Genomic DNA, 26,462 nt, shown 5'->3' with positions numbered 1-26,462 from the left:
ATGGGAGAATGAAAATGGATTGATAAGGACTACGTCCAAAATCCCACTACACTTTTTCCAAACACTCATTCACCCCCCAACCGAAAGACCCGCAAGAACTCTTTTCGAGGTTTGGAACTGGGAACCTTTTCCATATTTGATCATTCCTGATCATTCCAAACCTATCCCAAGTTTCTCCAAGCACGTTCCAGCTCTAGATTGGACTGAAATTAAATGGCAACCATCTTGACCAGCTGTTCCAAACCTCGATACGAAACGGAGGGTCTTTGGTTCCAACCATCCGTGTTCCTTCACTTGACCCACTGGGTTCCACAATCGATAATGAGTTCGTTAATGTCACGAGTCTGAATGGAAAGTTCAAAACGCAAACGAGTATTGTACACAAAACCCTCGAGAAGAATGACCTCGTTTGTTCCCGTGGAAATGAAAAGTGTTCCCAAAAGTGACAAATCAAGAACCAAGCGAGACCTCCGTGATAGGCAATGAACTTATTACCGGCGAGGGTTTTAATGAGTTAGCGCCGAGACAAGTTGCAATTATCACCTAGTGTAGAGAGAACCAAAGCCTCCACTTCAATTTCTATTAGCGAACAAATATAAAGTTTGCCTGTGGGGTGAGCTGGAGCCCCACAGACCAGGTTGGAACTTGAGAAAGATTTTCAAACACTCTGAAAACTCACTGAGGGGGAGAAGGGGAAAAACGTAGGAAGTGACAAATCTGGGGATGAAGATTCCCCCACCAAGTTCAAGAGGTTGCTATGGTGGTCCTCTAATCCTGCCAGTTCCGACGAGAGGAGCTCATGATTTTTCTCACACATACACGCACACGCACACACGCCCTTAAACAAGGGTTGAGCTGAATGAAGGTTCCGGTCTAACACTTTCTCACGGGTTTGTTGGCCACGAAGGGTTCATTTGAGAGAGATATCAAACGATTCAAGATTGAGTCGAGGTCCTTAGCGACTCTTACCCACTTACTCACGAAGGCAGAGTGCAACTTGGAACTTGCCTCGCGGTTGTCACTGTCTTAAACCACTTATGTACCAAAAAAAAAGATCGTCAGCCTCTGTCGGCCTCACTTTCTTAACTCTTAGGAGGACGAGTTAGAGTGAAAAACCCACACTTTTGTCCTCAAGGTCCAATCCGTAGGGCATGTCATTACTGCGATATTTTTGACATTTCTTCTCCTGAAGGCTGCCCTCTTCGTTTTTGGTGTCACTCTAAGGCTCGTCTTCGTCTCTCACCTTCGTTGCTACGTATTATTGAAGAATCACTTGAAAGAGATCCAGTTTTGGTGGAAAAACAATTTTGTTTTGTCAGCCTTTGGCCCCGACAATCTGCGTGGATGAGGTCAATCAAAGGCTCGTCCTTGTCAGTTCAGTTCAAGCTCAACGAAAGCAATGGAACCGTTGAACGGCAATCACTCACTGAGACACAAAAAAGTGAAGAGAGCACAATAGAGACACAGACTGATTAGGATTTCGCGGAAACATTGACACTTTTTCTCACTTGACACTTACTTTCCTGGAGGCAGTCGTCCTGGTCATCCAGGCCCAAGTTTGACACAGATCAAGCGTGTGTTGTGGGCCTGGAACACCTGAGAAGACGGCTAAACAGTCCCAGAATTGTCCACCTAATCACGGACTCCTAGAGGGAGGAGAGAACACGAGCCCCCAAGGATTTCACCATTTGTCAGGAAATCTGTAAAACAGACGACTGAGAGCCAGGAACAGATCTCGAGTTCCTTGAGCCGCTAGCAACTAGTGTTCTCCTGCCTCTCGTGGAAGTCCTCTCCTTCTCTCTATGTCTCATTCATGCCCCCGCTCTTCCTTCGCTGAATCGTAATGCTCTACGTACTACAGCATACAGGGTGCGGGGCACGGGGCGTTACACTTTCAAAGACTTTGAAGTTGTTGGCCGATTCCGACCTCGTCTTGGATAAGTGATTGAAACTCAAATGGAAGTTAGAAAGTCCCAATTTATCCAGAACTCGAGTTTCATTGCCATTGGTTGAGGATTTTATATGCAGGATCAATCCTTGGATTTTTATTGAAAGTGTAACGTCGCATACCACGCACCCTGTAAGCGTAGTAGTCGTCGTAATCATCATCTTAGCTGGTCACCACTCTCTCCAGAAGCAAGACTTACGAGGTCTCCGTTCCTTCCCTTTCGTACTCTCGTTTCCAAGAGGGTGGTTGGAACAGGGAACAGGGAACATTGGCGCCAGCCACGCCAATGATGGGGAAAGAAACCCAGGATTTCTTGTCATCGAGTGGCGGCCATGAGGTCTCTTTAAAGTTGGTCCAAAGGTACATATGGGATTAGTTTGGGGAAATGAATGTACGTATGAGTTTGATTCATTGGTAAGTTTTGCTGAAGGCTCGCGATTTGTTTGAACTTTAATTTCGGTGGGAATTGATGTGTGAGGTCCCACACATTTCAGATTTTTCGAGAAGGGCCTTTTCATATGTTTGTGAAAATTAACTTTTTCTTTTTTTAAATTTATGAACACTATTTTAGAAGCGGTAGATCGTTATAGTATAAAGGATGTATTAAACAATGTGTAAAAAAACATAACCCCATATTTTACTTACATTTCGGAAGCTTGTGTGAAGTGCGAATGAGAAAAGAAAGCAAAAACTATGACTTGACCGTTAAACAAACTTCAGGTTCTAAAAACATGACATGGAACTCGAGACACTTGGTAAAGCTTTAAGGATGTATTACACAACGTGTAAAAAAAAAACATAACCCCATATTTTGCTTACATTTCGGAAGCTTGTGTTAAGTGCGAATGAGAAAGGAAAGCAAAAACTATGACTTGACCGTTAAACAAACTTCAGGTTCTAAAAACATGACATGGAACTCGAGACACTTGGTAAAGCTTTAAGAGTTTGAAGATCTGTCACACTACCACTTGCTTAAATATTTATCTCTCACGCTAATAAAAAGTTTGCAAACACACAGAGACGAGGATGATACCTCACAAGCACTAATGTTTTGTTTTTCATTCTTATAACATTGACAAACTACGATTGAGAAAGGGTCCTCCTGTTGCTCCTTGCGCTGTCAGCCTTTTAAGATGCAAAGGTCAATGCACGGGTAGCAAAAAAAAGCAATATATAAACAACCTGGTTTACTTGAATTCAGGCTAGTAGTTTGAGGTTTGTTTTCAAATATTTTCCCTTTGCAACTTTTATGCAACTATTAGTTGGATAGCTTCAGTTAAAAGATAGAAAAAATAGCACTACTTATTCTAGATAGTTTTTATCACATAAAATTTCCGCTGCGGCTGACTACGATTGACATATTTCTATTTTGCCTAGAATGTTAGTTTCAAACGCACTTCAAAAAGTATGATTTGCATTCTAAGAAATTTTGATTTAAACCATGTGGACCCTGCCTCTGTTGAAAATTACACTAATATTTAGATACTAGCGCAGTGGATAAGGTGCAAAGGCATCGTCCAGAACCTTTTTATCCCATTAGAGTTCTTCCACGCCTCTGCGAGGTCGATAGCGTAATCAATCTGAATTGAACTGATGAACATCATCGTCCTTGAGCGAAAAAGGAATTGCTCTATCGTTTTGTTTGTTACGAAGTCAAATGGCAGCTCTCTAGCTCAGCCTGCCATCTGATTTTGAGTGTCCCAATTGAGGAATATTCCCGCCTCGTCGTCACAGCCAACACTAATTATTACCTCACCCTCGGGAATGACCGCAGGTTCGCCCATTTAAGATGTTAAAGCAGCAACTCATGCTATAATTTAAATACCACAAAGAAGCTTGGACTTGGCCAGTCTGGGATCGAACCAGGATTCGCACATTGGAAAGTGGATGCTCTACCAATACCGTACCCCAGCCAGAGTCATAGCCAGAGTTTATAAAAGCTGAATTTAACAAAAGCTGTTCAGAATTTGCAATGCAAAATCTTTATATAAAGTAAAGACAGCTGTGAAACTAATATAGCGAATGCATTTTGATCATGAAAGCACTTAGACATCTTTCCCAATGAGCTTTTCTTCTGAATACAGAACTCACGGTTGAAGGTCTCGTTGGTTATGGGCACTTGGCTCATTCTTCAAAAATGAACCAATGCTTGATTAAAGCCATATTTGTCAGGGTTACTTCATGATGTCCCTGGCTTTTTAGTAGTTCATTTTTCAGTGCATTTGTCACACTTTTTACGGGCATTACAAATCTGGGCAACTCAAATTTGGCTTTTAACAACTTGTCTACATAGAGTAAGAAGTTCGTTTAGGGCCCAAACTTAATGAGGCATCCCACTTCAAAATTCTGGGATTGTTAAAGCTCAAATGGCTGGCATCAAAATTGGCACACGAAAACCAGGAAACAGCATATCAAATTTTTTGATCCGCACACCGATAAACAAAATTGTACACCTTGTTGTAAAGTGGCACCAGGAACAAAAAAGTGGCTCACAGACCAAAAAACTGCACCTCAAAGAATACTTTGACCGCCAAAAAGAATACAATACCAAGAAAGAACAGTTCTCCGATGATTCTGCTCGCCACTTTCCCTGTTTGGAAGTAGTATTGCCTGAGGGGGACAAGATATGGCAAGATAAGACCAACTCCAGTTTTAGTGCATTATACGTGGACATACCAGGAGATCCGCTTCCTATCAAGTGTCTCAAAGCCACACAGGCTGATCTTTGAAGCAATTTGAAATACGAGATGAACTCCCGTATGAATGAAATCCGCGCTTTACAAATTGATTATATTCATCCAACCAAGAGGTTGCAACAGTCAAAGACATACATGATTAGTTAGCTAGAAATCGTGTAAGTTTTCAATGGCCGGATCCTTACATAGTTTTCAGATCCATTGTTGAAGTAATTCTTAACTGCCGTCATGAATACTTTGAAGACAAGTGGCTGGATTTAATAAACATTGAACTCCAGGGACCCAGGCATAATAATCGCCCTTTTTAAATTGCAATAAATTTCTGCCTAATCTAAAATATGCTTCTCCCATTTGGGCACTCATTGATTCATTCGGTTTGTTGATTACTGAAAGCGCAATAAATAATTTAAACGGAAAACGTCTCATATTGAATATGTGCAATTTATCTAATCATATTTGTACCTTCATATATTATTAGCGCATTCGCCCTAAAACAGGCATCATTTTTTAGCCAAGTGGTGTAATAGGGATTTCTTGGGCCATCTTTTTTTTTCAACATTTTTTTCGCATTTTACGTTGGTACAAAATCCCTTTTAATAGAAATAAAAGACAGGAGTTGCTTACGGGATGGGGGCAAGGTAAATCAGGGTAAAATTTCTGATCCGGCAATGAATTAGAATCGAGTAGATCGAGACAAGTCTTGCACGTAAGGCTGGTCTGGAATAGTATTTAAATACTTATATATATATATAAAATTTATATTAATTTAAAATCGACCCGTGTCCCTCACATTGGTATCGTGTAAGATCATGGAAGGTATCCTTAAAGACAACATGACTAAGTTTCTCGACGATCAAAAGGTTATAACTTCCGATCAACATGGTTTTCGATCCGGTTTTTCCTGCACTACAAGTGGAATAATTTTTCACGATTTCTTGACCCATTCGCTTGAAAACAAGTGGCAAGTGGATGTTGTGTTTATGGACTTCGCCAAAGCCTTCGACATAAAGGTGACCACTCCCTTCTAACCAGAAAACTCAAACGGGCGGTAATTGGTGGGGAGGTATTAAGATGGATCCGAGCATAGCTCACAGATAGGTGCCAGAGGGTTGTGTTGAACGGTCATTCATCGGAATGGAAGGCAGTGACTTCTGGTGTGCCCCAAGGCAGTGTCCTTGGCCCTCTCTTATTCCTTATCTTCATCAACGACCTGACACCTTTATATGGATCCCAATTAATGAAATTTGCTGACGACGTGAAAATCTTCCACCAAATTAAGAGTCTCTTGGATCGAGTCAATCTACAGGCCGATTTGAATGTCGTTAGTGAATGGGTTAATCGAAACCAAATGCATTTTAATGTCTCGAAATGCATGGTTTGGGGTCTTGGTCGAAAAGCTCTCGATTCAATTTTTGATTACAAGATTACGGGAAATTCTCTTCACAGACAGCCGTGTCAAGTCGACCAAGGGGTCACGTTTAACGAAAGACTCAACTTTAGTATCCACTGTATTGGAATCACATCAAAAGCCAACAAAGTCATGGGTACGATAAAGAGGCATTTCTTGTCGAGGGACCCTGTTACGTTCGTTCACTAATTTGTTCAAAATTTATGCACGACCCCTTCTCGAGTTCTCTTCCCAAGTATGGAACCCTCCTAACAGAGGGGACATTCTTCATATAAAGAAAGATCGTGAAAAGCTTATGGCACATTTCTTATCCAGAAAGGCTATCTTTGCTCTCTCTTCAGACGTTAGGGGAGAGACGTGTTGTCTTGGATTTGACTTTTAAGTGCAAGGTGTGCTCAAGGCAAAAAAAAATTCACCACTTTGGGATGCACCACCTTTCTTCGCTCATGAAGAAACAGATCGGATGATGACCCGGAAACTAAGAAATAAGCCTCTTTGGAAACCACAGGCCAAATCTCGAATACGGTACCATTCATTTTTTTTGCGTCGTGCCCGTGTATGGAACACCTTGCCAATATCCCACAAACATGCTCGGACATTGAGGGCGTTTAAGAATAACTTTTTAACCCTAGATAGCAATCAAAATCGGCCATCGGCCATTCTATCTCCCCTTACCCCTTATCAACCAATACTCTGTTATCATCAATGTGATGTCTGAGTGGTTTAAACAATAAACAACTCAAATCGTTGGGGCTATTGTCAGTTGATATATTTTGCAGTTTCATAGGAGAGGTAAACAATTTATAAAATTGATCACACAGCATATCTGCTGAAAGCTTTGGTTCTTGTATATATCTGCCTCTATTTTCCTTGGGGTAGACAGTGCATTTAGTTTTTCTCTTAGAGTGTGCAAACGTATGAAATGCTTTCACATTTTTTTTACCTCTTGGACTAAATTATTTCTCTTTTTGTAGAGAACCTCAGTTTCAATGGACAGTTTGATACTATTTTCAACGGTGGCCAGTTTCCTTTTTAAATTAGTAACAAGTGCGTGACTAGAAGCAGATTCTATCCTTCTGGGCAGCTTGGAGCGCTTTTTAAAGAGTACTTTTCGCTTTTTGCTACGAGAGTATTTAGTCTTTCGGAGGATAGTTGTGAGATATTGAGCTTAGCACAAATATTCTCAAAAATGCAAGTCATTCGTCCAACAACATCGTCAAAGGTGGTTTCTTGTTCCGATTATTTATTGGGTTGGTGGTAAATATTGATCAAAACTTTGAAGTCTGAATTTTTGTTATTGCACTCCCTCGTCGTTTAATTTGCTACCTTTGGAAACACGCTCAATCCACTTCACGGAAGAATTGTCCAACCCTACGTTCAAGGATTGTGCAGGGTCTGTAATACAGCGTTTGTAAGCACGACAATGCGACCACATCAATTTTACTTGTGTTACATCTTGAAATAATTATCGATTCATCTTAAAGCAGGAGATGCACGTCTTATGAACACCTTTGAGCATCTTGTTGAAGGCACAACGGATGCTGAAGGCCCATTGGATCGATCTCATAGTCCCTTCTAAGTAACTAAGTAACCTGGTTGACGTGGACATCTCGCAATTTTGATTTCATCTTGTAGTCTGTGGAACCATGCACAGATGCAAAAGTGGGCAACAAGACAGGATTGTGCCATTTCCAGCGCAATCTCAAAGACGTAGTAGAAACGCCACGTGTTCCAGATGGAGTGGAAATGGAGGACTTAATTCCAAACTTGGAATTGCAGTTTTAGGTGGCAAATTGGAACGACCATTCGTCCTGTACAGCTGTTGGTTTTGGCATGGGAAAAGTTTCCAAGATCTTCGTATCCTCGGAGAATAAAACGAACTCAAGAATGGACAACTCTCACATAAATATCTCGACATCTTTCCAACTCATCTAATTCAAATATCTGTTGCAATGGGTTGGTGTCAAGTTGTTCTTAAATATGAGGTCGTAGTGGGACCAAGGACGTGTCAAAAAGAGTCTGGGGAATGGGAAAAGGTAACTTGAGACCATTGTTCCATATACTCAAAACCTTGTTAGGATTGGAGACCTTGAGACCATTCCTTGGCTTGAAGAAAGCATTCTCAATGACGTTTATGCTTGTGGTACTTAAAAGTATTTCTATTGTACAATAATTAACATTTTGCCTATCCCGGTAAAGCAATTCCGTGTTAAGGCCCTCATATGCTTTGAGTACGTTTTTCATGTAAAAACGGATATGAGTCGCTCTTGAAGGTCCAATGCTTAACAACTTTGAAATACGAAAGAACATGAAATAATTACTTGTGACAAGACATTCAGAATTGTTCTTATGCTTGATTTGATTAGCAATCTTTTCATCAAAAGTCCTGAACTTTAGCTGCAAGTTGCATTCTTTCTCAATTGAACTCAGCGGGTGATGAGAATGGATGTACTTTTGAAATTTGGTCGTTGTTTGTTAAACGTAGCCCCTAATGTTTTACCTATCGTTAAGGCATCTTGGCAATGTCTAAAAACGGCTATTTGAGAACTCTCTTGGCACGTTTTCTATGTTTGATTTTGAGATAATCTTAGAAAAGAGTTTGCCCTCAAACAATTTCTGCTCTTAGCCATCTTAAATTCATCTTCTAGTACTCACAAGTCTAGAAAACATAGAATCCAAATAATGTGACAATGTTTGTCTGAGATTTGTCAAGGGAGAACTTATTTATTTGTAAATTGGTCCACAACAAATCTCTTCATCGGGCATTTCTTTAACCCTTACAACAAAATCCTTCTAAAGAGAGTATGCCGTATGATTATACAGCACAAGAATTCATAATAATTTGGGAACGGCGTGGAAAACAATCTTCCATTTTCTGTATTTTTGGGTCTCTTTCCACGTTGAGATGTGAAAAAATGGGAATAACGTGGACTTGGGAACTTCTTGCTTTCCCTTCTTTCAGTTCAGACTCTTCATGACCGTTAATGTAAGATGAGAACCATCACGAACGGTTATTCTTAAGCCCTATAAAATCTATAAACCAGATACTAATCAGTTCGTTACGAGAATGAGAGACAGAACCATATCGACATATCGTTTGAGAAGAAGATGAAATTTCACTTGACTGAATGGACCATTCTTACTTTGTATGGTAGGATGTACTTTGAAGTGGAACTGAAAACGGAATAGCAAACTAGGTAGATCTTTATGGTTAACAGTTTGAAGACAAAAAAAGTTCTCGGACGACTAATTTATATTTTACTTCCTTTGAGTGACATTCATCTCAAAATTTGCTTGTGCCCCCTTAAAGAAATCTAATGGCAGCAGACTTTATTTTTGGCAAGAAGTTGTCTTTTCAAGAAACAAATGATAATTGACTGGATGAATGAAATGGCCTTTGTTCACATCGATATCGATCGTTTGGCAAGTTCACATTCCAAAGCGCCTTCCATTTGAGGAAAGACTTGTCAAATGCCTCAAGGTCGGGAGCCTTCTCCCTTTTTTCTTTAGAGTCAAGGCCCCTAAAGCGAACTTTTTGTCTCGCGTTCTCGAAGGCCTCCATTTGGAACTGGCCTTTATTTGTTCATATTTGGCAGCCTTGGAACCTTCAAATGTATCAAATTCGAGCTTATCGAATCGGCAAATTGTACCTAAAGTCCTGAATGATGGGCTCCAATACTCGCTTCAAAAATACCAGGGTCCTTTTCATCCCTTAAGATTAAAACTAATATGTTATCCTAGACTCAACTTTATATTGAAACACGCGAGCTCGTTGGAATGGAATTCAAACTATATCTTGTTCCCAAGTTCCACAAGTTCATTTCGCACGTAATAATTAAGTTCGAGTTCCAAATCAGCGAAGATGTCGCTTACCTGAGAGATGTAAGAAGTTCAGTATTTTCCAGCAAGTAGTCTCTTCAAACTTTTCTGGTTCGGGCTCCTAAAAATTAAGGCAACGAGTCATTTTCAAATTCACAAATCCAGACCATTCGACTTTTCCATCAAACAATTCGTACCTGAATTAATGCAGAGGGCGGAGGTCGAGGAACGGACACATTTCGATAAAATGGGATCCTGTCTTTAATACTGCTCAGAGAGGACTTCCGTGAACGGTCTTGACCTTCTTCTTGCATTGTTTGAACCGAGACATTTTGAGAATATGTTTGTGGATGCTCTTGAACAACAGCCTTGGTGGGCGATATAGCTTGGTCGTGTGCGCCACTGGGAGATTCAGGTGCACTTTTGGATGCGGTCGAATTCGTTTGGAACTGAAATAATGATTTTTTTTTTTACAATCGCTCAGACACATGTGTCTTGGTATGTGAAGGTGTCAATAGATGGCGCTAGAGGCCATTGATAGATTTTCAGCTCACTCACTCGAATGGAACCGATCCCCCTATTGGGGCAATGATAAAAGGACCATTACACCTTTTTTTCTTTCAAAAAATCTAGTTTGGAAATCTAGTCTACATTCCTTTTCAGCTCACTCACTCGAATGGAACCGATCCCCGTATTGATCCCCCTATTGGGGACATGATAAAGGGAAGCACTTGTGCAAAAACCAGTTCCATTACTCCTTTTTTTGTCTTTTCGAAAATAAGGGTTTTCGCGTTTGCAATTTTCAAAATTTCATCCAACTTCGGAAAGGAGAACAATTAAAATGGCTATAAATCATGCAATTAATGCCACCAACGAAGTAAAATAAGTGGGAATATGGAACACACAAAAAAAGAATCGTTGGAGACTGACGTCTCCTACAAGGGATTATTGTGTCTATTGTGGTGTCGCCCACCTGACGTCTCCTCTCTTCTCTGGGCGGAGTACCCCGTCGCAAAAGCCGTTTATCGGCCTTTTGGGCTTGTTGGTAAGCCTGCCACATTGTGTTCCACCCCGGAGATATTCGGCCCCCGCCCTCCATAGACACTCCCCCCGCAGCCGATCGGCTAATTTTTCGTTCGTTTTGGGCTCTGACCCAATCAGGGGGCACGGGCAAGCCAAAACTCCCGGTTGTTGAACCTCTTCGGGGATTCGCGAGGGGTTCTGCCGGTGGTAAGCCACTGCCAGGTGGGATCGGGCTCACTCTTCGGTCTCCAACCACGCATGACCCTCTCTTTAACTGTAGCGAGGGCGATGGTGACGCCGAGTTGACCGGCGGAGATCCCACCATGTAATTGCCGGAGGTATTAGCCGATGAGTAGATTGGGATCTGATCCGGCAAGGTCCGTGTGACGGCAGTCGACTGAGGCAAGATCGGGGCACTTGGATTGGTTGGATTCACATTGAAAGACATCCCTCCGTCCGGACTGTCATCTTCATGGGCATCTTCGGGGATTGGCGATGGAAGGTCGATATCACGTTCGCTTAGTGCCCTTGGGATCCCTAGATTCACTTCTTCATTGGGAGAGGTGAGTCCAAAAGACCTTTCCACGGAGGATGCCCGCACCAGGTGACGGGTATGCAACGGGGCCGGAGTCAGTTTTCGTTCCATTTTGGTCCCCCTCCCCCTTCGTCTGAGATTTACTTTTTCACTCTGGAACGGTACACTTCTTGAGAGATTCGGCAATGAGGACTAAATGCACATCTATTTTCGTCAAGTTTTTCTTCATCACCGCAAAGAGGAAGAGGACGAGCTTCAATCTTCTTTCAATTCGATTCCCTCTTCACTGGAAGTACTATGTAGTCGTTTTCTCGAAAAAAGCCAGGTTGTTTAACTGACACACGCGTTGGAGGAACTCCTGGTGTTCCAACACTTTGCTTATTGCGCTGAAAAGACATCGAAGAACATGTGAGTCAATCGCCACGTTCGAATGCTGGACTTGATGTCGTGGAATGAAAAGGATTCCTTCAATCCTCCTTTATCTCCATCTTGCATGTTAAGGGCACATTCATGACTGGAGATCTACTGAAAAAATGCCACAAACATAGAATATCTCATAAGTCTTCGCAATAGAGTTCCACGACTGATCGGCAGCCTACTAATTACTTTGCATGCTCTGTCACAAGCTCGACTTTAATCTGTGATCAGGATCAGACCAAGTACAGTACGTACCTACGTACTACCTACAGTACGTTCGTACAGAAGGATATGCCTATATGTAGCATTATTCTATAACAACGGCCATGAAAAACATAGAAGATAAGTCGTCGAGATTGAAAATGGACCATGGCACTTGCCGAACAATTCCCTTCATTTATGATAAAACTGCCGAGCAAAAATAATGCACACATTTGATTAGAGAAGACCTCCGGGACAGAGAATTGAAATATCTGTCCCGAGTTTTTCCTCGGCCAAATTGGAGCCGAATTGGAAATGTCAAAAGATGTTAATGCTTCCCTCACTGCGCATACTTACTTTGTAAAGAACCTCCCCTGGGGCTGAGGCCCTTAACAATGATAATAGCACTCTGCCAGGAGCGTGTGAATGGATTCTGGGTGCAACACCCACTGTGTTCATTCTAGTTCCCAGTACTTGTTCAATATTTTCCTCCAATGTTTATACTATCAGGCGTGTCTTACCCAATTTTTCGCCGCGAAAATGAAAATGTTCTTCGTCAAACAAATTGCCCCTCTTCGTACACGTCCGTTTGCAGGAGTTTGCAGGTATGCTTCAAGTTGAAGAATCACGTCCAATCAAGGCCATTTAAACACAGTTCCACTGAAAGGTCACCAGTGTGAAATCGTCTACTTCCGAATTTCCAAGCCTTGACCATCTGCCATTGAGTTGCAAGTTTTGAGATCAACTACGAAAGGCTGTCTTGTCATGAAGATGCCTTGTGGACAATGGGCGATCGTGTGTGGTAACACCGAGCAAGCATTGGCTGCCACAAATTCCAATCGATTTAGAGGTTGTTCCAAGATCGCTCAACCCTGAAACGGGTCCCCACGGACAGGTTCTACTTTTGACCTTTTTGAACGCGATATTGTGGTCCAATTGAGCGGAACGACATGGTGCAGGAACAAAGGGGAGCAAGGGGTCTAAAATACGCTGTTTTATTCTTTCATTTGGATGCCAAATATTGGAGAGGGAACAGCATAAGGTGACGTGAGTACACAGTACTTGACGTTATTTGATTAGTATTCACAACCATCATAGTGAACAGAGAGATATCACTTGTATTTCATAGGTATAATGAGACTCGAGCGGAAATGCTTAGAAAAGTATCACATGTTAGGAAACTCATTGCATTGAGAACACACGGGATGAATTAGATGTTAGTTATATACCACGGAATGGTCAGTGTCCATTTTTGAAATTCTCCACGATATTCAAAACGCTGACCCAGGTGCCCATGATGCATCCAAAGAAGCCAATGAGGAAGATGAATCCGTTCTTGATCAGCCTCCAATTCATGCAACCACGCCCTCCATTCCAATGCGAAGCAGTGTCGATGAGGGCAGGAGCCATAATGGCCAAAGTTGACATTTTAACAGCTCCAAGAAGCGATACCACCAAATCCAACCAAGGAACAGTAGCAGCCAAAGCAACTGGGGTGAAGTAAAAAAAAACAATCGTCAAATTTAAAAAATGAAACCTCAATAGGTTGGAAAATTTGAACTGAAATGGATCTTACATGTGATGACATTGATGATGATCCGGGTTGAGTATTCGGACAAGACGAACCATCGTTGTGGAACTCTTGGTCTAATCACATTTGGACCCAGGATCTCCATCAAAACGTAGAACTGAAGGGCATAGGAAAAGAAAATGGACAGCGAGAAAAGGAGAAGGCAGATCTGGGCCAATCTATCAGAGTAAATCCCATTCATTAGTTGATTACTCATTCAGCTTGAGCTACATTTTCGTAAGTAACAGTAATCTTACACATCGCCGGGAGGAAGATTGAGAGTGATGCTACTCTCAATGTGTTCGCCGTATTTCAAGAAACCGTAAAAACCCATGGCCACGTACAGGATGCCCACCATTCCCATCGCCGTATTGAGCACGCCATTCCATCCCAACATATCTTTGGGGCGTTTCATTTGATTCTCAATGGGCAAAACCTGGAACGGTACATAAAAGGGTCATTTTCATTCTTGAATCGCTCTCCGATATCGTTCCCCGTTGAAACAGGCATTCCCTCTATTCATCTCAATGGCGTCCTCCATGGGCGAGTATTGGATCCATTGCAACCATTGCTTGACCGGATCAACTCGACAAAGCCAGATATTTCTGTCCAATTGCGGACACTTGTATTGTGGACCGTGTGCCAAGAAGAGCGATCGGTCTCAAAAGTGCCTTCTGTGCTCGGCATCGCCGATTCAATTCTTGGAGATTGGATCGAATCTTCCTCCCCATATTCAGGTAGACAGCTTGTTTGTTCCAAGGTGTGAATTGATTAACCCCCTGAGTATTTTTTTCTACTTTCCAGAACTACTTCCACAACATCTTGAACGAGTTGAAGTCCTTGTATCAGGTCCAAGAGTTCCAAAAACGACAACAAAAGAACTTGATATCCAAACTCGTTCGAAAGACACGACAAAAGGAACAAGAGATCCGCCATTTGCAACACGAAAATAAGGCATGTTCAAAGAAAATTGAGGATATGAAGGCCAAAATGGCTCAACTAGAGCGGTATAATTCCCAGATTCATCCAAGCCCAGCCCCAAATCCAACACGAGGCTGCCCTAAACCATTCGATTTCAAGCCGCATCCATTCCAATCTCCCAATTACAATTTCCAACCCTTCGACAAGGTTGCCAGTTCCGCCTTGCCATCTCATGATGGTCGGCACAGTCTGAATTCAAGTAGGAGTGGACATCGCAAGCACACGCCCACACTCATGAAACCAGGTCGGCTAACCCTACCAAGAAATGAAACGCCGAGTCGAGAACTAAAATTGAACCAAGGCGGGATCCATACTCGACTTGGAAATCCGGTGCAGAACTTCTTCGCTCAATCGCGACATCCGGTTTCGAAGAACGTGTTCAAGGCCCCTTCGAGATCAAAAGATCCAAACATGTTTCAAAAAGTGTCCGGATGGCTCAACAATATCCAAACGTAACCGCGAGATTTGGAACTTACCACAGAGATACCTTCAATGGCGAAGATGGCGGTGCCAAAGAAGAGAGGTAAGCGATTCGATTGGGCCACCCACGGAACCGAGCTTGAATCCGGCAAGTGTTCACGGAAGATGTAGAAGAAAATGATACCGAGCCCGACGAACTGGAAAATGTTGGCAATCACGGAGAAGGGGGAGAGATACCTAAAATTGAGATATCGCACTAAATTTGTGCACCTAGTTGAGTATTAAATATTAAATAGACGCCTTACCTGAGATTTTTGATCATGCAGATGGCAATCATAAACGGCAAGATGGCCAAAATGTAGTAGCGATAGTTCAATGTCTCGAAGAACTCGCCTCCATAATGTTCCACAATCTAAAGAATCCCAATCTATAATAATCTACGCTTAGGTAAACTTCATGGGAGAACTTGCCGGCTGAATGTTTTGCGCTATGAACAGGACATAAACCGCATTACTGCCCACTTGAGACAAACACAGGAACAGGTTAACCACTTTCCTCATCATCGGAGCACATTTAGTCCAATTTCCACCCGCATCCGAGAAGGCCGCCTCGGCCGTATCAGCATAATCCAGAAACACGGCATTGGGTCGTTTGGCACAAGCCTTGAAAAGGTCCCAATACAATCAAACACAAGTCGTAGTACAGAACAGTCCTGGTCTTACTTTATGGGCAGCATGGACCAACATTTTCATACAATGAACACACATGTATGCAATGAGAGCCAATCCGATGTTGCCAAAGATCAGTCCGGAGTTGCGGATAGCAATGGGTAATGTGAGCACACCTATCCCGATATTGCCCTTGAGTATGTGAATGATAGTCTCGGTATTCCTGAAACCACTTGCCCATTTCATTTCTCAGTACACAATTTCATTAAGATACGGTCAAACTTACGAAATGGCGTGCTCGCTGTCTCGTTCCTCCTGAATGGTAGGTGTGATACCACGGGTGACAACATCAGGTAGGAAATTGTCATCCTCATCATCGTCCTCTTCCTCCCCATCTTCCATTAAGGCAGCCATAACCTCATTGTGAATGTCTTGTGAATGACTGGAGACGGACAGGGTGCGTCGGGAAAAGCGTTCCAAATTGTCCAACATCTCGCTGCCCGAGATTCTGCGGGCAGAAGTGCGTCTTTGGCGAGCTCCATGAGATCGCGACATATCCGCACTTCCAGGGGAGAGATGATTCCGCTCATTTGGATTTGGACCAATGTGCACGCCCCCATAATCCCTGGAAAGTATCACAGTCTTGCAGAAACAGAGCGGAATGAACGGAACACTGGTAAGTAACGGGCAACCTACGGGAAATCCGGCACGATCAGCGGAAGAGAAGCCATACTTTCGATCGAAATGAGCTCACACTTGATGTCAAAGAGGCCTCACTTGTCCATTCCTAGAGTGAAAAAGTAGTGAGAGCAATATGTTACGACGCAGACGATATGATTGGACCGTATGTACGACCATGTGCTTCGAACATTAATCCAGCTCGTTTTTTCAACTTTGTCTGAACCGAACGAACTTTGATTCCTTGAAACGCGCCGTTGACTGACCCCTAAACTTGAGTAAAAATGCTCCTCCTTCGAAAAACAAGGGCACCCTCGCTCGCTTTCTTGACTATTATGATACCAACGCTCAATATAATATCAAATCAAAGTTTAATTTGAAAAAGTTTGAGGCAATATGCTACTGGAGCAAATGGAAAGAAAATTCAGACACTCAAGAGTAGTTTGTACCCCCACTTTAGTTCAAAATTTGATGTTACTAAAAAGTGAAAACATGAAATGCGAAAGGCTTTAAATTCCACTTGACGGAGACGCGCACAAGATAATGTCAATAATATATCCCCAAAGCAAATCCTTCGTAAAATTCAGATGTCCGTTAATATCATTTAGGAAACCAAAAGTATGCGTCACATTTTTCATTTAGTTCGTATTAGACTTCGCTTTGAATGCTGCTCGTAACCCAAATGTCTCACCAATTCACACGGGTTCAAAGTCATTCGCGGACACTTCCAAGGGCACTGCTTTTCTTATCACACTTCGAATAGAGATTATGCACAGCCCTTAAAAATGTAATACTGCTAAACAAGTTTAGCGAGTTTTTATCATCCCAGCCCTTACTCCTAAAAAGACACAATAAACATAAACTCTTGAAAGGAACAAGTCAATCGCCGAGTGTGCACTGTCAGTGTTGATTTGAACCTTTCGAAACAGTTGGATTAGATTACAAAATGTCGAAACTTACCTTTACTTAACTGCCAATCACTCCACTCCAAACCTGAAAGTGAAGAAGTACAAAGAGCATGCGTGCAGCGAATGCACTACGCAACGTCAAAGCAACAATTCGACAGTGCCATCAAGGTTGAGCGAGTGTTTTGATTTTATTCCGTTAGGGTAAATTTTCTTCACACGTGCATTTTTTTTGTCAGTCTTTGGTAGAGACCTCTAGTCTTTGGGAAGCGCAGTGTAATTTAATTTCTATATATGAACAGAATAATTTGGCATTGAGTCAGTAAAAAAATATGTATTGTCAAAATTTAGTGGGTTTTAGTTGCACGGAAGATTGCATTTTTGCATTTTTGAAAGATTAAAGCTAGTCTGTTATAAATTGATTCATTTGAATTTCATTGTTGGTCCAAGCTCATGAATGTTGAAAATTTTTTGCGGTCCCAAAAATCCTTTCAAAAATAACTACACAAGTTTCCTAACCAACCGTTGCTTTATCATAAAAAGGACTTCTAGAAACATGGATTTTGAGCGGGTTGTCTGCAAAATTGGCCTGCTTTGGGTCAGATCAAGTGTGAGTCCCATCTCATAAAATCTTTGCAAAGCAAGAACTGTAGATCGTTACCATTAAAGGCGTTTCATTTTTTTCATATTATTCTAGAGAAGGCCGAAAGATAAAAATATTGTTCAGGTACTAATAGATTGCTTTAGATACCTCTTATGAGTTAGCTGTGGTAGATTTTGATCAGCTCACATGCTACTTTAGGTTAAGATTCATTGTTCAAGAGATACGATGTTTTCTCTCCAGCTGTAAGCCTATATCACTAGTAGTCCGTAGGTATTCCTTTTGACAGTTTACCTTTTCACATGTTAACTTTATGTTATCCCTGGGATAGGGTTACATACTAGTTCAATTCAGATCCAAATACGAAGAAGGGTCATGGATTAGATCAAAATGACTCATTTCTCATGTCAAGGATGTCCAAATTAAGCACGAAAAAGCTTAGCTTCACATGCAATGCCAGACCGACAGATAGACCGTTGACTTTCTCTGACATGAAAAACCTATAGTGGCACATATTGACTAAACACTTCTGCCAAGCTAGAGCATGTGTGTACTGACATGGAACACGAGAAACGCCGAGAACGTTCCCGTTCCAGAGAGAAGGAGCACTTCTGGCACGGTGACAAGATTACGAAATCCACTCAGACCGTTGCTCCAACAAACTTCCCATGTGTGCTCCACATACGTACTAGAGTGGTTAGAAATTCTTAAACCATTCCAAGCTCTTGTCTATTGAAAATGGTGTGCGAAACCAAGTTCTACGACATCCTGGGCGTCAACCCTAAAGCCACGGATGCGGAACTCAAGAAGGCTTATCGCAAACAAGCCCTCAAGTATCATCCAGACAAGAATCCCAATGCTGGTGACAAGTTCAAGGAAATATCCCAAGCCTATGAAGTGTTGTCCGATCCAGAGAATCGAGAGATCTATGATGAATTCGGTGAACAAGGTATCAAGGAACAAGGTGGTCGTGGGGGTGGGGCGGGCTTCACCTCCCCCATGGACATGTTTAACATGTTCTTTGGAGGGGGGATGCCCGGGGGCGGGGGGCGGACTCGCTCCAAAACCAAGTCCCAGCCCATGGTTCACAAATTGAGCGTCAGCTTGGAAGAGTTGTACATGGGGAAGTTGAGGAAAATCGCGGCCAATCGCGATCTGAAATGCAGCGGATGTGATGGAAAAGGCGGCTCCAATGTTACCGCTTGTTCAGACTGCAAGGGGCGTGGTGTGAAGGTGTCGATGCGGCAGATAGGACCCGGAATGATCCAGCAGATGCAATCGGCTTGTGATAAGTGTCAAAGCAAAGGTGAAGTGGTCGACCCCAAATCCATTTGTAAGACTTGCAAAGGCAAACGAACGGTCAGAGACAAGAAAATCTTGGAGGTAAGTTACTTCTCATTGCCTTGTTTAGCCCAGTACAAGAGTAGCAATATGAAATAGCAATACAAAAGCCATATATACAGAGTTTTCAATTATTTGTAGGGGAAAATTCAAAGATTTCTCTGTACCATGAGGGTCTGATGAAATACTTACCGATGAGGAGCAAAAAGAAAATGAAGAATATATTAAATGAATACAGAAATCAGCCTCATTATTGTTGAAATAGGGATGTTCTAATGAGGACCCTAGGATTTTTCAAGAGAAAAATATTTATAGGTTGATAGCCTGTTTCTGGCTTATTACATGGGCTCAGTTTTTTTTTAAATCGAAATTTACAAAAAGAGACAGTTTTTCAATGACTTGAAGTAATATCATCATATCCTCTCTCATAATCGCTCTTTTAGACAATTATCTGAGCTGGACAATCCCCGTTTCCATTCATTTCAAAAGCAGAACATTTTGAAGTAAAACTTGATATCAACGTGTGCTGTCCTCCCAAAATATATACGGGATTGATATATTGAGCCTTGGCAACTCTATTCGCCATTTTTGCTCATCCTAGCCGATATCTATAGAAGATGTAATAATAGATTTAAAAAATAAAACTTTGGGGAGAGAAGAAAATCAATAATAGCTGTCTGTTTGTCTCGTGGCAAACATCGGTGTATCTGCAATGTCTACGCGTATTTTTGTGTCCTTGACCTTCGTCAAACCCACTTGAAATCTACTCAGATGTTTGTTTGGATTAAATCGTTTGTTGAACGGGCGTCAGATTTTAATAACCGAACAAAACCCAGTACATGCAAAATGCACACATTGCATGCCCAAAACGTGACAACTTGAACCTGAAAACAAAAGGAAAAACAGTAATATGTACATGAAGAAATTGCCCGTCATTTCCCCTAATTTACTCTAGTTGAAAAAATCAAAGCCGAAACAAACCTTATAGATTGCTCTCAAATAAGCACAGTCCACAATTGGGGTATTCCCTCTCCGCTTTGATTACCTTTCAAAGCCATAATTACCAAATTGATATAATTCAATGAAACTTGGTTGCAGCAACTCCGGGATACCAACCAATAAACCTCAGAGTAACGTATCCTAGATGTAACCTGAATGCCCGAATATTGTCCATCTCAAATCAAGGACTTAGTTCTTTAGTCGTGACATCTCGTTTGCCAATTCGAATCGCATGTTATAAAAGATACATAAGGGTCAATGAAGGAGTTGACTATTGAATTGTGTAAGCTCCTTCCATTTTATCCAGTCAGCGAGAAGTTTTTTTTTCCTTATGTCACTTGTCAAAAAGCGCCAATTGATCCATCAAGTTTGTCAAACATGCTGAAGTAGTGAAGAGTAATAGATTAGAAGGGATCATATAGGCTAAAAGCGACATCTAGACGTCTCATTGGAATATACATTTGTACTCTATGTTGCCCTCGAAATGATAAACTTTTTCTCAAGTTTCCCAAAATGACTATTTCATTTTCGCTAACCATTGTAGTCTTGGTGTATCAGAATAATACTAAACACCTCTTACAACCATTGCAGATTCATATTGAGGCTGGAATGGCGAGTAATCGCAAGTTCACTTTCCACGGTGAAGGAGATCACGAACCCGGAAAAGAGCCTGGAGACGTCATCATTCAACTGGAAGAGAAAGAACACTTGTTGTTCCAACGTCATGGAACCGATCTCTCCATGAGGATAGACATCTCACTTCACGAGGCTCTTTGTGGGCTCAAGATTCCCATTCAGACTTTGGATAATCGACACATTCTCCTGTCCACCCAACCTGGCGAGATTGTTAAACATGGGGCCATGAAGATGGTTGAAGGTGAAGGGTTTCCAACTCACAGAGATCCATTCCACAAGGGAAGACTGATCGTGGTGTTCAATGTCGAGTTCCCGAGCCAACTGAATGTGGAAGTAGCCACGGAGTTGGCCAATCTTCTGCCCAAGCCTCAAGGCAAAGTCATTCCAAAGGACTCTGATGTGGTCAAGATGGCCGACTTTGACGGACAAGGAGCTTGGAAGGGAGGAATCGATGAGAACGAAAATCGTCATGAGGATCAAGAGGATGACCATGAGCATCAATCAAATGGACATGGACACCATCGAGGGCCTCAATGTGCCCACCAATAGCTGATTTGATGATGATGACACTCATTTTAGAATTTCAAGGTTCGGGTTCGTCAAACGTCAATCCTAATTCATAGAACGTTTGTACCTCATGCTAGAACAAGTGATCTTTTGGGTCCACAATTTCATCCCATGTTTTGTAATGAATGATTGAATAAAAAATCAACGCTTTCTTAGGTTTCGTTCTAATTACCATAGCTTTTACAGGGTAGAACAGAAAACCGCTTAAAAACCATTTTGGCTCCCTATCAAACAAAAAAACGCGAGTAAATGTCCGAGGATCGCATTTTGCTTCCATGATGTTTTTCATTTTCATAGACAATGGCATTTCATTCATTCATTTTGTTTACATTCGTGCGTTGCTGGTTCATCATCTTAGAGTACAAAATGTACACATGAAATCAGGTTTTAGTCAACTGAATCACTTTCTTCTGACAATTCAGGGTTGTGAATGATCTGATGGGGCGCAAGGTTGGTTGCCTTGCGGAGAGCCTTTTCGATTGAAAAAACACATCTAGAATGGATTGTCGTCTGACTCTGACAATTTGACAGGAACACTGGATCTTCTCGTCCAGGATCTGATTTTAATCGAGAGTTGAGCTATGACATGATCCAGAAAAGGCATCATGAGCACACTTGTCAAAACTAGACACGTTCCAAGCAAGGACAGCCATCCTGGAACATCATTGAATAAGACCACATCCATGATCAAGGTGATCACGATCTCCATGCTCCGAAACATGGCCGTGAGAGTGGGTGTGGCCAACTTATTGGCCAAGAATATGAGTTGCATTGAGGCCAGGACCAAAATACTGAATACCACCATCACGATCCATTGGTCGGTTGAGATTGCCGAAATTTCGGTGAATATGCGATTCTCCATATGACTGAATGAACAAATTAGGGCTATGATGCCTGAGAAGAGTCCCACATAAAAGTTGAGAACGAGAACAGTCACTTCTTCATTCTTGGCGACCAGAACGTGACCAATTCCAACGCAAAAAGAACAACCCAAACTCATGATCACGCCCATCCAATAGTGAGGGTAGATCTCTTGTAGATGTCCAACCGTTTCATCATCCTCCAGAATCGAGAGCTTGGCCACGAGTTCTTTGTACTCATTAGTAGACAGGGTCTGGTTTTTTACATTAGGAGTCTTCGTTCCACTTGGTTCTGAGTGTTCTTTTTGGAACAAGATCGGGGGTTGAACCACCAGGATTGTCCCAACCAATAGCACGATCAAAAGGAGAGCCTTCAAGATACTTGGCTTTGTTTTCAGTAGAATCGCCGAGCAAATCACGGTCATAATTGGACTTGTGTAGACCAATACCACGAATTCGCCCACGGGTAAAAGTCGGACCGCAGTCACGGCAAAGAAAATGGCAAAGGCCCATGCAAAACTGACCGAGGCCACAAGAATCTTGCCCATGCATGAGGAAGGCACGAAACGATTGCCCAACATTCCGGCAATCCCACCGCAAATCAACATTTGTAACGGGGTTCGGATGAACAGGAACTCCACCGATTCGATGGTGAATATTGTCACAGCATAGTTGTTTGCCACAGTAATACAATTGGCAGCCATCACTCAACAAATCCCCAATGTCACTATTTGCCAAGGTTTCTTGTTCTGGCTCAGGTCACTCTCGATTGAGGCCTGAGTTTGGTATGGAAGGGCCAAATCCGATTTGATCTGACCTGGTTGAAGTAGTTGCGCGGCCACTTCATGTTGACTTGGATTTTTCTCGACATCAGTCGCGGGATCATCTTGTAAGAGTTTGGCCATCACTGCCCAATGCTTGATGTGCGATTTCCAAGTCTGAAACATACAGGACAGACGGCTTGAATGACTCTGGGTCATGTTTGTAAATTGCCAAGTGCAAGGGAGCAGATCTAGCGTCACCAAAGTTCTGATCTGATATGACGGAATGACGAAATCCAAGCGACGAGAAACAAAGATCTGAGCTTGGACATCCCTCTCATCGGACGTACGTTGCCTGACTGGATCAAGCTACTCAATGCCAGGCAAATCTGGCTTTTGTTGCTGGGCAAGGATTTCAGCAATAGTCTATTGCACTTTAACGTCCTTCAAAGTTAATGAGTTCCAATCGAACAAGGCATTACCGACAGCTAGGCACAGGATAACAAATCTACCCCAAAGCAATTTGATTCTAAAATGTACATATCGCATCCAAGAACGACTTATCTGTCAATTTTCGATTCAAATGATCGCAATACAAGTCTAAATCACTTCTCGGAATCAGGTTGCTAACACTTAATATAGTACCATTGATAGTAAAGCTTTTACGTATAATGTAAAATATCTTAATGCTTTGGAATTCAAGTTGACTCACTTAACATTGTAGTTAGGTATATTTGACAACTAAATGCCCAATTGCTTCCATCATGAATGTGTCACTTTCAAGACTATTGGAGAATGTTAAAGAAACAACACCAGATGAGACTAGTATGATAAACTGAACCTTAATAGCTTTTTTTGTATCAGAGAATGCAATACCTGCTCAATCAATGTCACGAAGCCGATTCATTTTGGACTCGACGATTGGTTCCCAAACCAGGGAGGGACAAGCAATGTGGGTGTTGTGGTTGTGGTTGTGGTTCAGAGGGTCGGCCAGTTACGCCAAATCAAACAAGGGCACATGAAGCTAACTGGGAACACATCGTACGGGAGGTACACAAAAGCTAAATGACATAAGGAGTTCCGACGAAAATGTGACGAACCAAGGCAGCTTCTTCTTGAAGCTGTTTCCATACTAACAGTGGTCCTCGTTACTCGTTGGCGAAATTGTTCACTTTGTTCATAGTATATTTTTGATCGGTTACTATTGTATCAAACGTAACGGAAGATAGATTCGAATTGCTTTTACTTCACTTGGCCCAAAAAAAGACAATAAGGAAAGGAGGAAGTGACATAAGTGGCATTGACGTAACTTCACAAGTTCAATTTGCTTCCTTCTAATATAGCATCATTCAAGTCAGACTTGGACAATTTTTTAGATTGCATTCCGATCAACCCTGCATTCAAGGACTAGCTCGGTCTGCCAACTCAAATTCATTGGTAGACCAAATATCATATAAAGATTGAAAGGTAATAAATAGATGAACTATAACCTTCTATTTTAATAGTAATGGGGATTACATTCCCTGTAGCGGTTAGAAAAGCCCGTGAAAAACCAAACCAAAAAAGTTGCATGCCCCCCGAGTGAGGAAATAAAAGCTTATTTACAGTAAAGAGAGCAGAAGAAAACAGGTATTGCCTATTAATATATTAACTGAAAGGGTTAATATTGAAAATGGTGTACATATTATATTCAACTTCAGTTGCATGTTTAATTGGTTATCTAATATCAATAACTTTACTGTTGAAGGTTGATAACTTGAAAAAGGAAAGAGGTGCATGTTAGGAACTGTATATTCTATGTAGTAAATTAACAGGATTTTTTTTTAAATCGTATATTGGGTAAATAATTCTAAAATATTTATGTTCAATGAATGCTGCTGCCTAATAATGTCTTGAGCTTATCATTCATGACTTACTCTTCATGTGATACACAGTACACTCACCTCTACCCTCTTTTGGTGTTATACGATAGTGGATATTCTAGGTTTTACTCGAGATTTCCAGGCACGAGCGAAAGGCTTCTGACTATAATCTCAGAATAGCTTAATCGATAAAAAAACCTTTGGCTTGAATGCAGTGTTGAGCACCTTAGGAGGAACCAACGACGAAAGAGACCCACTTTAATACCTTGCGCCCACTATTCAACTCGACTGGCAAGGTCAAGCAAATCCATTGAAGTGCTGAAATGAGGGAACTATTTCACACATTCTCACCCTCACAAAAGACTAGCACAATCGGAACCAGTTTCTCCCTTATTTGATGAAGGGTGTTGATAAGAATGTAAAATCAAATAATAGGGGAGCTTTCGCGAGTCATTGTAAGATTCCATTTCTGACAAGTGATGTTGATAATGGTGATGCTTCCTAAACATACTCGTACTGTCCTTAGTCTTATCCCTACTGATAATAAAGATTGCAATGGCCAGTAATGCTACGAAGAGACTCGTTTGCATGCTGATAATGATGATTGATGTAGGCTTTGAATAGTCGACAAGGACATGATGTTTGATGACTGATTATAGTGCTAGGAGGATTTGTTTATTGTTTGTTGCCACTCTGAACACGGTTGCCTCATGTATGTAAGAGTAATGGCCTAAGGAAATCAAATGTAAAGTAGAAGAAGAAAAGGGAAGGAAATGGGTAAACAAAATAGATCAAAACATGGAGTAAATCATAACGTCACGTTGCCTGTCGCCCCGGCAATAAACTCATAAAAGTACAATTTTAAAAAAGCAGAGAAGCGGTCGGAAATTAAAAAGCGGTGAAAAGTTGTTGGACTGGGGGAATTTCGTGTATCCAGAGGAATAGAGTTCCAAATAGGAATTGTACGAGCGTGAAATGAATTTGCCTTGGCTAAGGTCTTTGCCATCACACTTCTGAGAAGATCATTCTTGGCCCCTCTAGTTTGGATGATGGCTTGAGATCCCGCTCTCTCACACCGTAAGTCCAAGACTGATTTTGGTAAGTTCCCCAGGTGGAAACTTTTGTGAAAAATGCGGAGATCTGCTCGGGCGCGTCGGATCTGAAGGGTATCGATGCCCATGAGTTGGAGCCTCTCATGGTAAGGACAATTCCACAAGCCTTTCAGGCCCTTTGAAAAACGACGTTGGACTCGTTCAACCAACTCGATACTCTTCTTAAGACCAGGATTCCACACTTGAGAAGCATACTCCAGTGCAGGTCGCACATACATGACAAACGCTCGAGTGAGGAGCCTAGGATCACGAGATGAGAATTTACGACGAATCATACCAGCCACTTGTCCTGCATGACTAGATATCTTAGCACAATGCGTCCCGAAGCGGAGTGAGGTATCTAAATGTACACCCAGATCCTTAAAAACGGCCACGGTCGCCAGTTTTTTGGTGCCCATCGAATACGTGGGTTCACCTATTTTCTTCCCAAAACGCATTACAGTGCACTTTCCCA

The 26,462-nt window shown here is 41.9% G+C and overlaps 5 protein-coding genes across 9 annotated transcripts in view; 2 read left to right on the top strand and 3 right to left on the bottom strand.

Annotated features, from left to right (window-relative positions):
- LOC131889269 (band 7 protein AGAP004871-like) overlaps positions 1–12,535 on the bottom strand; it is an 83,629-nt gene extending 71,094 nt beyond the window's left edge. For both annotated transcript variants that reach the window (XM_059238345.1, XM_059238346.1), the window contains exons 1-4: positions 12,405–12,535; positions 10,845–11,815; positions 10,069–10,320; positions 9,926–9,992 (exon numbers count right to left, since the gene is read on the bottom strand). In XM_059238345.1, the coding sequence (XP_059094328.1) occupies positions 9,926–9,992; positions 10,069–10,320; positions 10,845–11,540 (1,015 nt within the window). In that variant the 5' untranslated portion in view covers positions 11,541–11,815; positions 12,405–12,535. The remainder of the gene's footprint in view (positions 1–9,925; positions 9,993–10,068; positions 10,321–10,844; positions 11,816–12,404) is intronic.
- A 610-nt stretch (positions 12,536–13,145) lies between these two features.
- Positions 13,146–17,425, bottom strand: LOC131888306 (proton-coupled amino acid transporter 1-like). Of its 4 annotated transcripts, none has more exons than XM_059237134.1 (10): positions 17,325–17,425; positions 16,383–16,473; positions 15,973–16,311; positions 15,741–15,909; positions 15,489–15,680; positions 15,324–15,430; positions 15,075–15,255; positions 13,875–14,053; positions 13,624–13,796; positions 13,146–13,537 (listed from the first exon to the last, which is right to left on the bottom strand). In XM_059237134.1, exons 2-10 carry the CDS (start codon positions 16,415–16,417, stop codon positions 13,287–13,289), a joined length of 1,626 nt encoding a protein of 541 aa, XP_059093117.1. In that variant the 5' UTR covers positions 16,418–16,473; positions 17,325–17,425; the 3' UTR covers positions 13,146–13,286. The 4 variants fall into 4 exon arrangements, with proteins under 4 accessions (XP_059093117.1, XP_059093120.1, XP_059093118.1 ...); XM_059237137.1 differs by having other exon boundaries at positions 16,383–16,478; positions 17,325–17,343; XM_059237135.1 differs by lacking the exon at positions 17,325–17,425 and adding an exon at positions 17,056–17,198 and having other exon boundaries at positions 16,383–16,478.
- On the top strand, positions 14,081–15,329 carry LOC131888309 (zip homologous protein 4-like). The gene is made up of 2 exons (XM_059237140.1): positions 14,081–14,354; positions 14,422–15,329. The coding sequence occupies exons 1-2, from the start codon at positions 14,145–14,147 to the stop codon at positions 15,052–15,054; spliced, it is 843 nt and encodes a 280-aa protein (XP_059093123.1). The 5' UTR covers positions 14,081–14,144; the 3' UTR covers positions 15,055–15,329.
- LOC131888307 (dnaJ homolog subfamily A member 1-like) lies at positions 17,312–21,564 on the top strand. Its single transcript, XM_059237138.1, has 3 exons — positions 17,312–17,440; positions 18,283–19,253; positions 20,802–21,564. The coding sequence occupies exons 2-3, from the start codon at positions 18,609–18,611 to the stop codon at positions 21,393–21,395; spliced, it is 1,239 nt and encodes a 412-aa protein (XP_059093121.1). The 5' UTR covers positions 17,312–17,440; positions 18,283–18,608; the 3' UTR covers positions 21,396–21,564.
- An 83-nt stretch (positions 21,565–21,647) lies between these two features.
- On the bottom strand, positions 21,648–25,212 carry LOC131888308 (uncharacterized). Its single transcript, XM_059237139.1, has 2 exons — positions 24,978–25,212; positions 21,648–23,211 (listed from the first exon to the last, which is right to left on the bottom strand). The coding sequence occupies exon 2, from the start codon at positions 22,975–22,977 to the stop codon at positions 21,907–21,909; it is 1,071 nt and encodes a 356-aa protein (XP_059093122.1). The 5' UTR covers positions 22,978–23,211; positions 24,978–25,212; the 3' UTR covers positions 21,648–21,906.
- Positions 25,213–26,462: the final 1,250 nt, after the last annotated feature.

Source organism: Tigriopus californicus, chromosome 10 (assembly GCF_007210705.1).
Source record: "Tigriopus californicus strain San Diego chromosome 10, Tcal_SD_v2.1, whole genome shotgun sequence".
Lineage (NCBI taxonomy): Eukaryota > Metazoa > Arthropoda > Copepoda > Harpacticoida > Harpacticidae > Tigriopus > Tigriopus californicus.
This window is presented reverse-complemented; position numbering and strand designations above follow the sequence as displayed.

What these genes read in the sequence shown, in the direction of transcription:
- LOC131888308 (XM_059237139.1), bottom strand. Translation starts at nt 22,977, where the DNA reads ATGGCTGCCAATTGTATTACTGTGGCAAACAACTATGCTGTGACAATA.
- LOC131888307 (XM_059237138.1), top strand. Translation starts at nt 18,609, where the DNA reads ATGGTGTGCGAAACCAAGTTCTACGACATCCTGGGCGTCAACCCTAAA. An exon ending in GAGACAAGAAAATCTTGGAG is followed by an intron (nt 19,254 to 20,801) that starts GTAAGTTACTTC and finishes CAACCATTGCAG; the next exon opens with ATTCATATTGAGGCTGGAAT.
- LOC131888306 (XM_059237134.1), bottom strand. Translation starts at nt 16,417, where the DNA reads ATGGCTTCTCTTCCGCTGATCGTGCCGGATTTCCC. An exon ending in CTGATCGTGCCGGATTTCCC is followed by an intron (nt 16,312 to 16,382) that starts GTAGGTTGCCCG and finishes GATACTTTCCAG; the next exon opens with GGATTATGGGGGCGTGCACA. An exon ending in TAGCGCAAAACATTCAGCCG is followed by an intron (nt 15,431 to 15,488) that starts GCAAGTTCTCCC and finishes GGGATTCTTTAG; the next exon opens with ATTGTGGAACATTATGGAGG.
- LOC131888309 (XM_059237140.1), top strand. Translation starts at nt 14,145, where the DNA reads ATGGCGTCCTCCATGGGCGAGTATTGGATCCATTGCAACCATTGCTTG. An exon ending in ATCTTCCTCCCCATATTCAG is followed by an intron (nt 14,355 to 14,421) that starts GTAGACAGCTTG and finishes TCTACTTTCCAG; the next exon opens with AACTACTTCCACAACATCTT.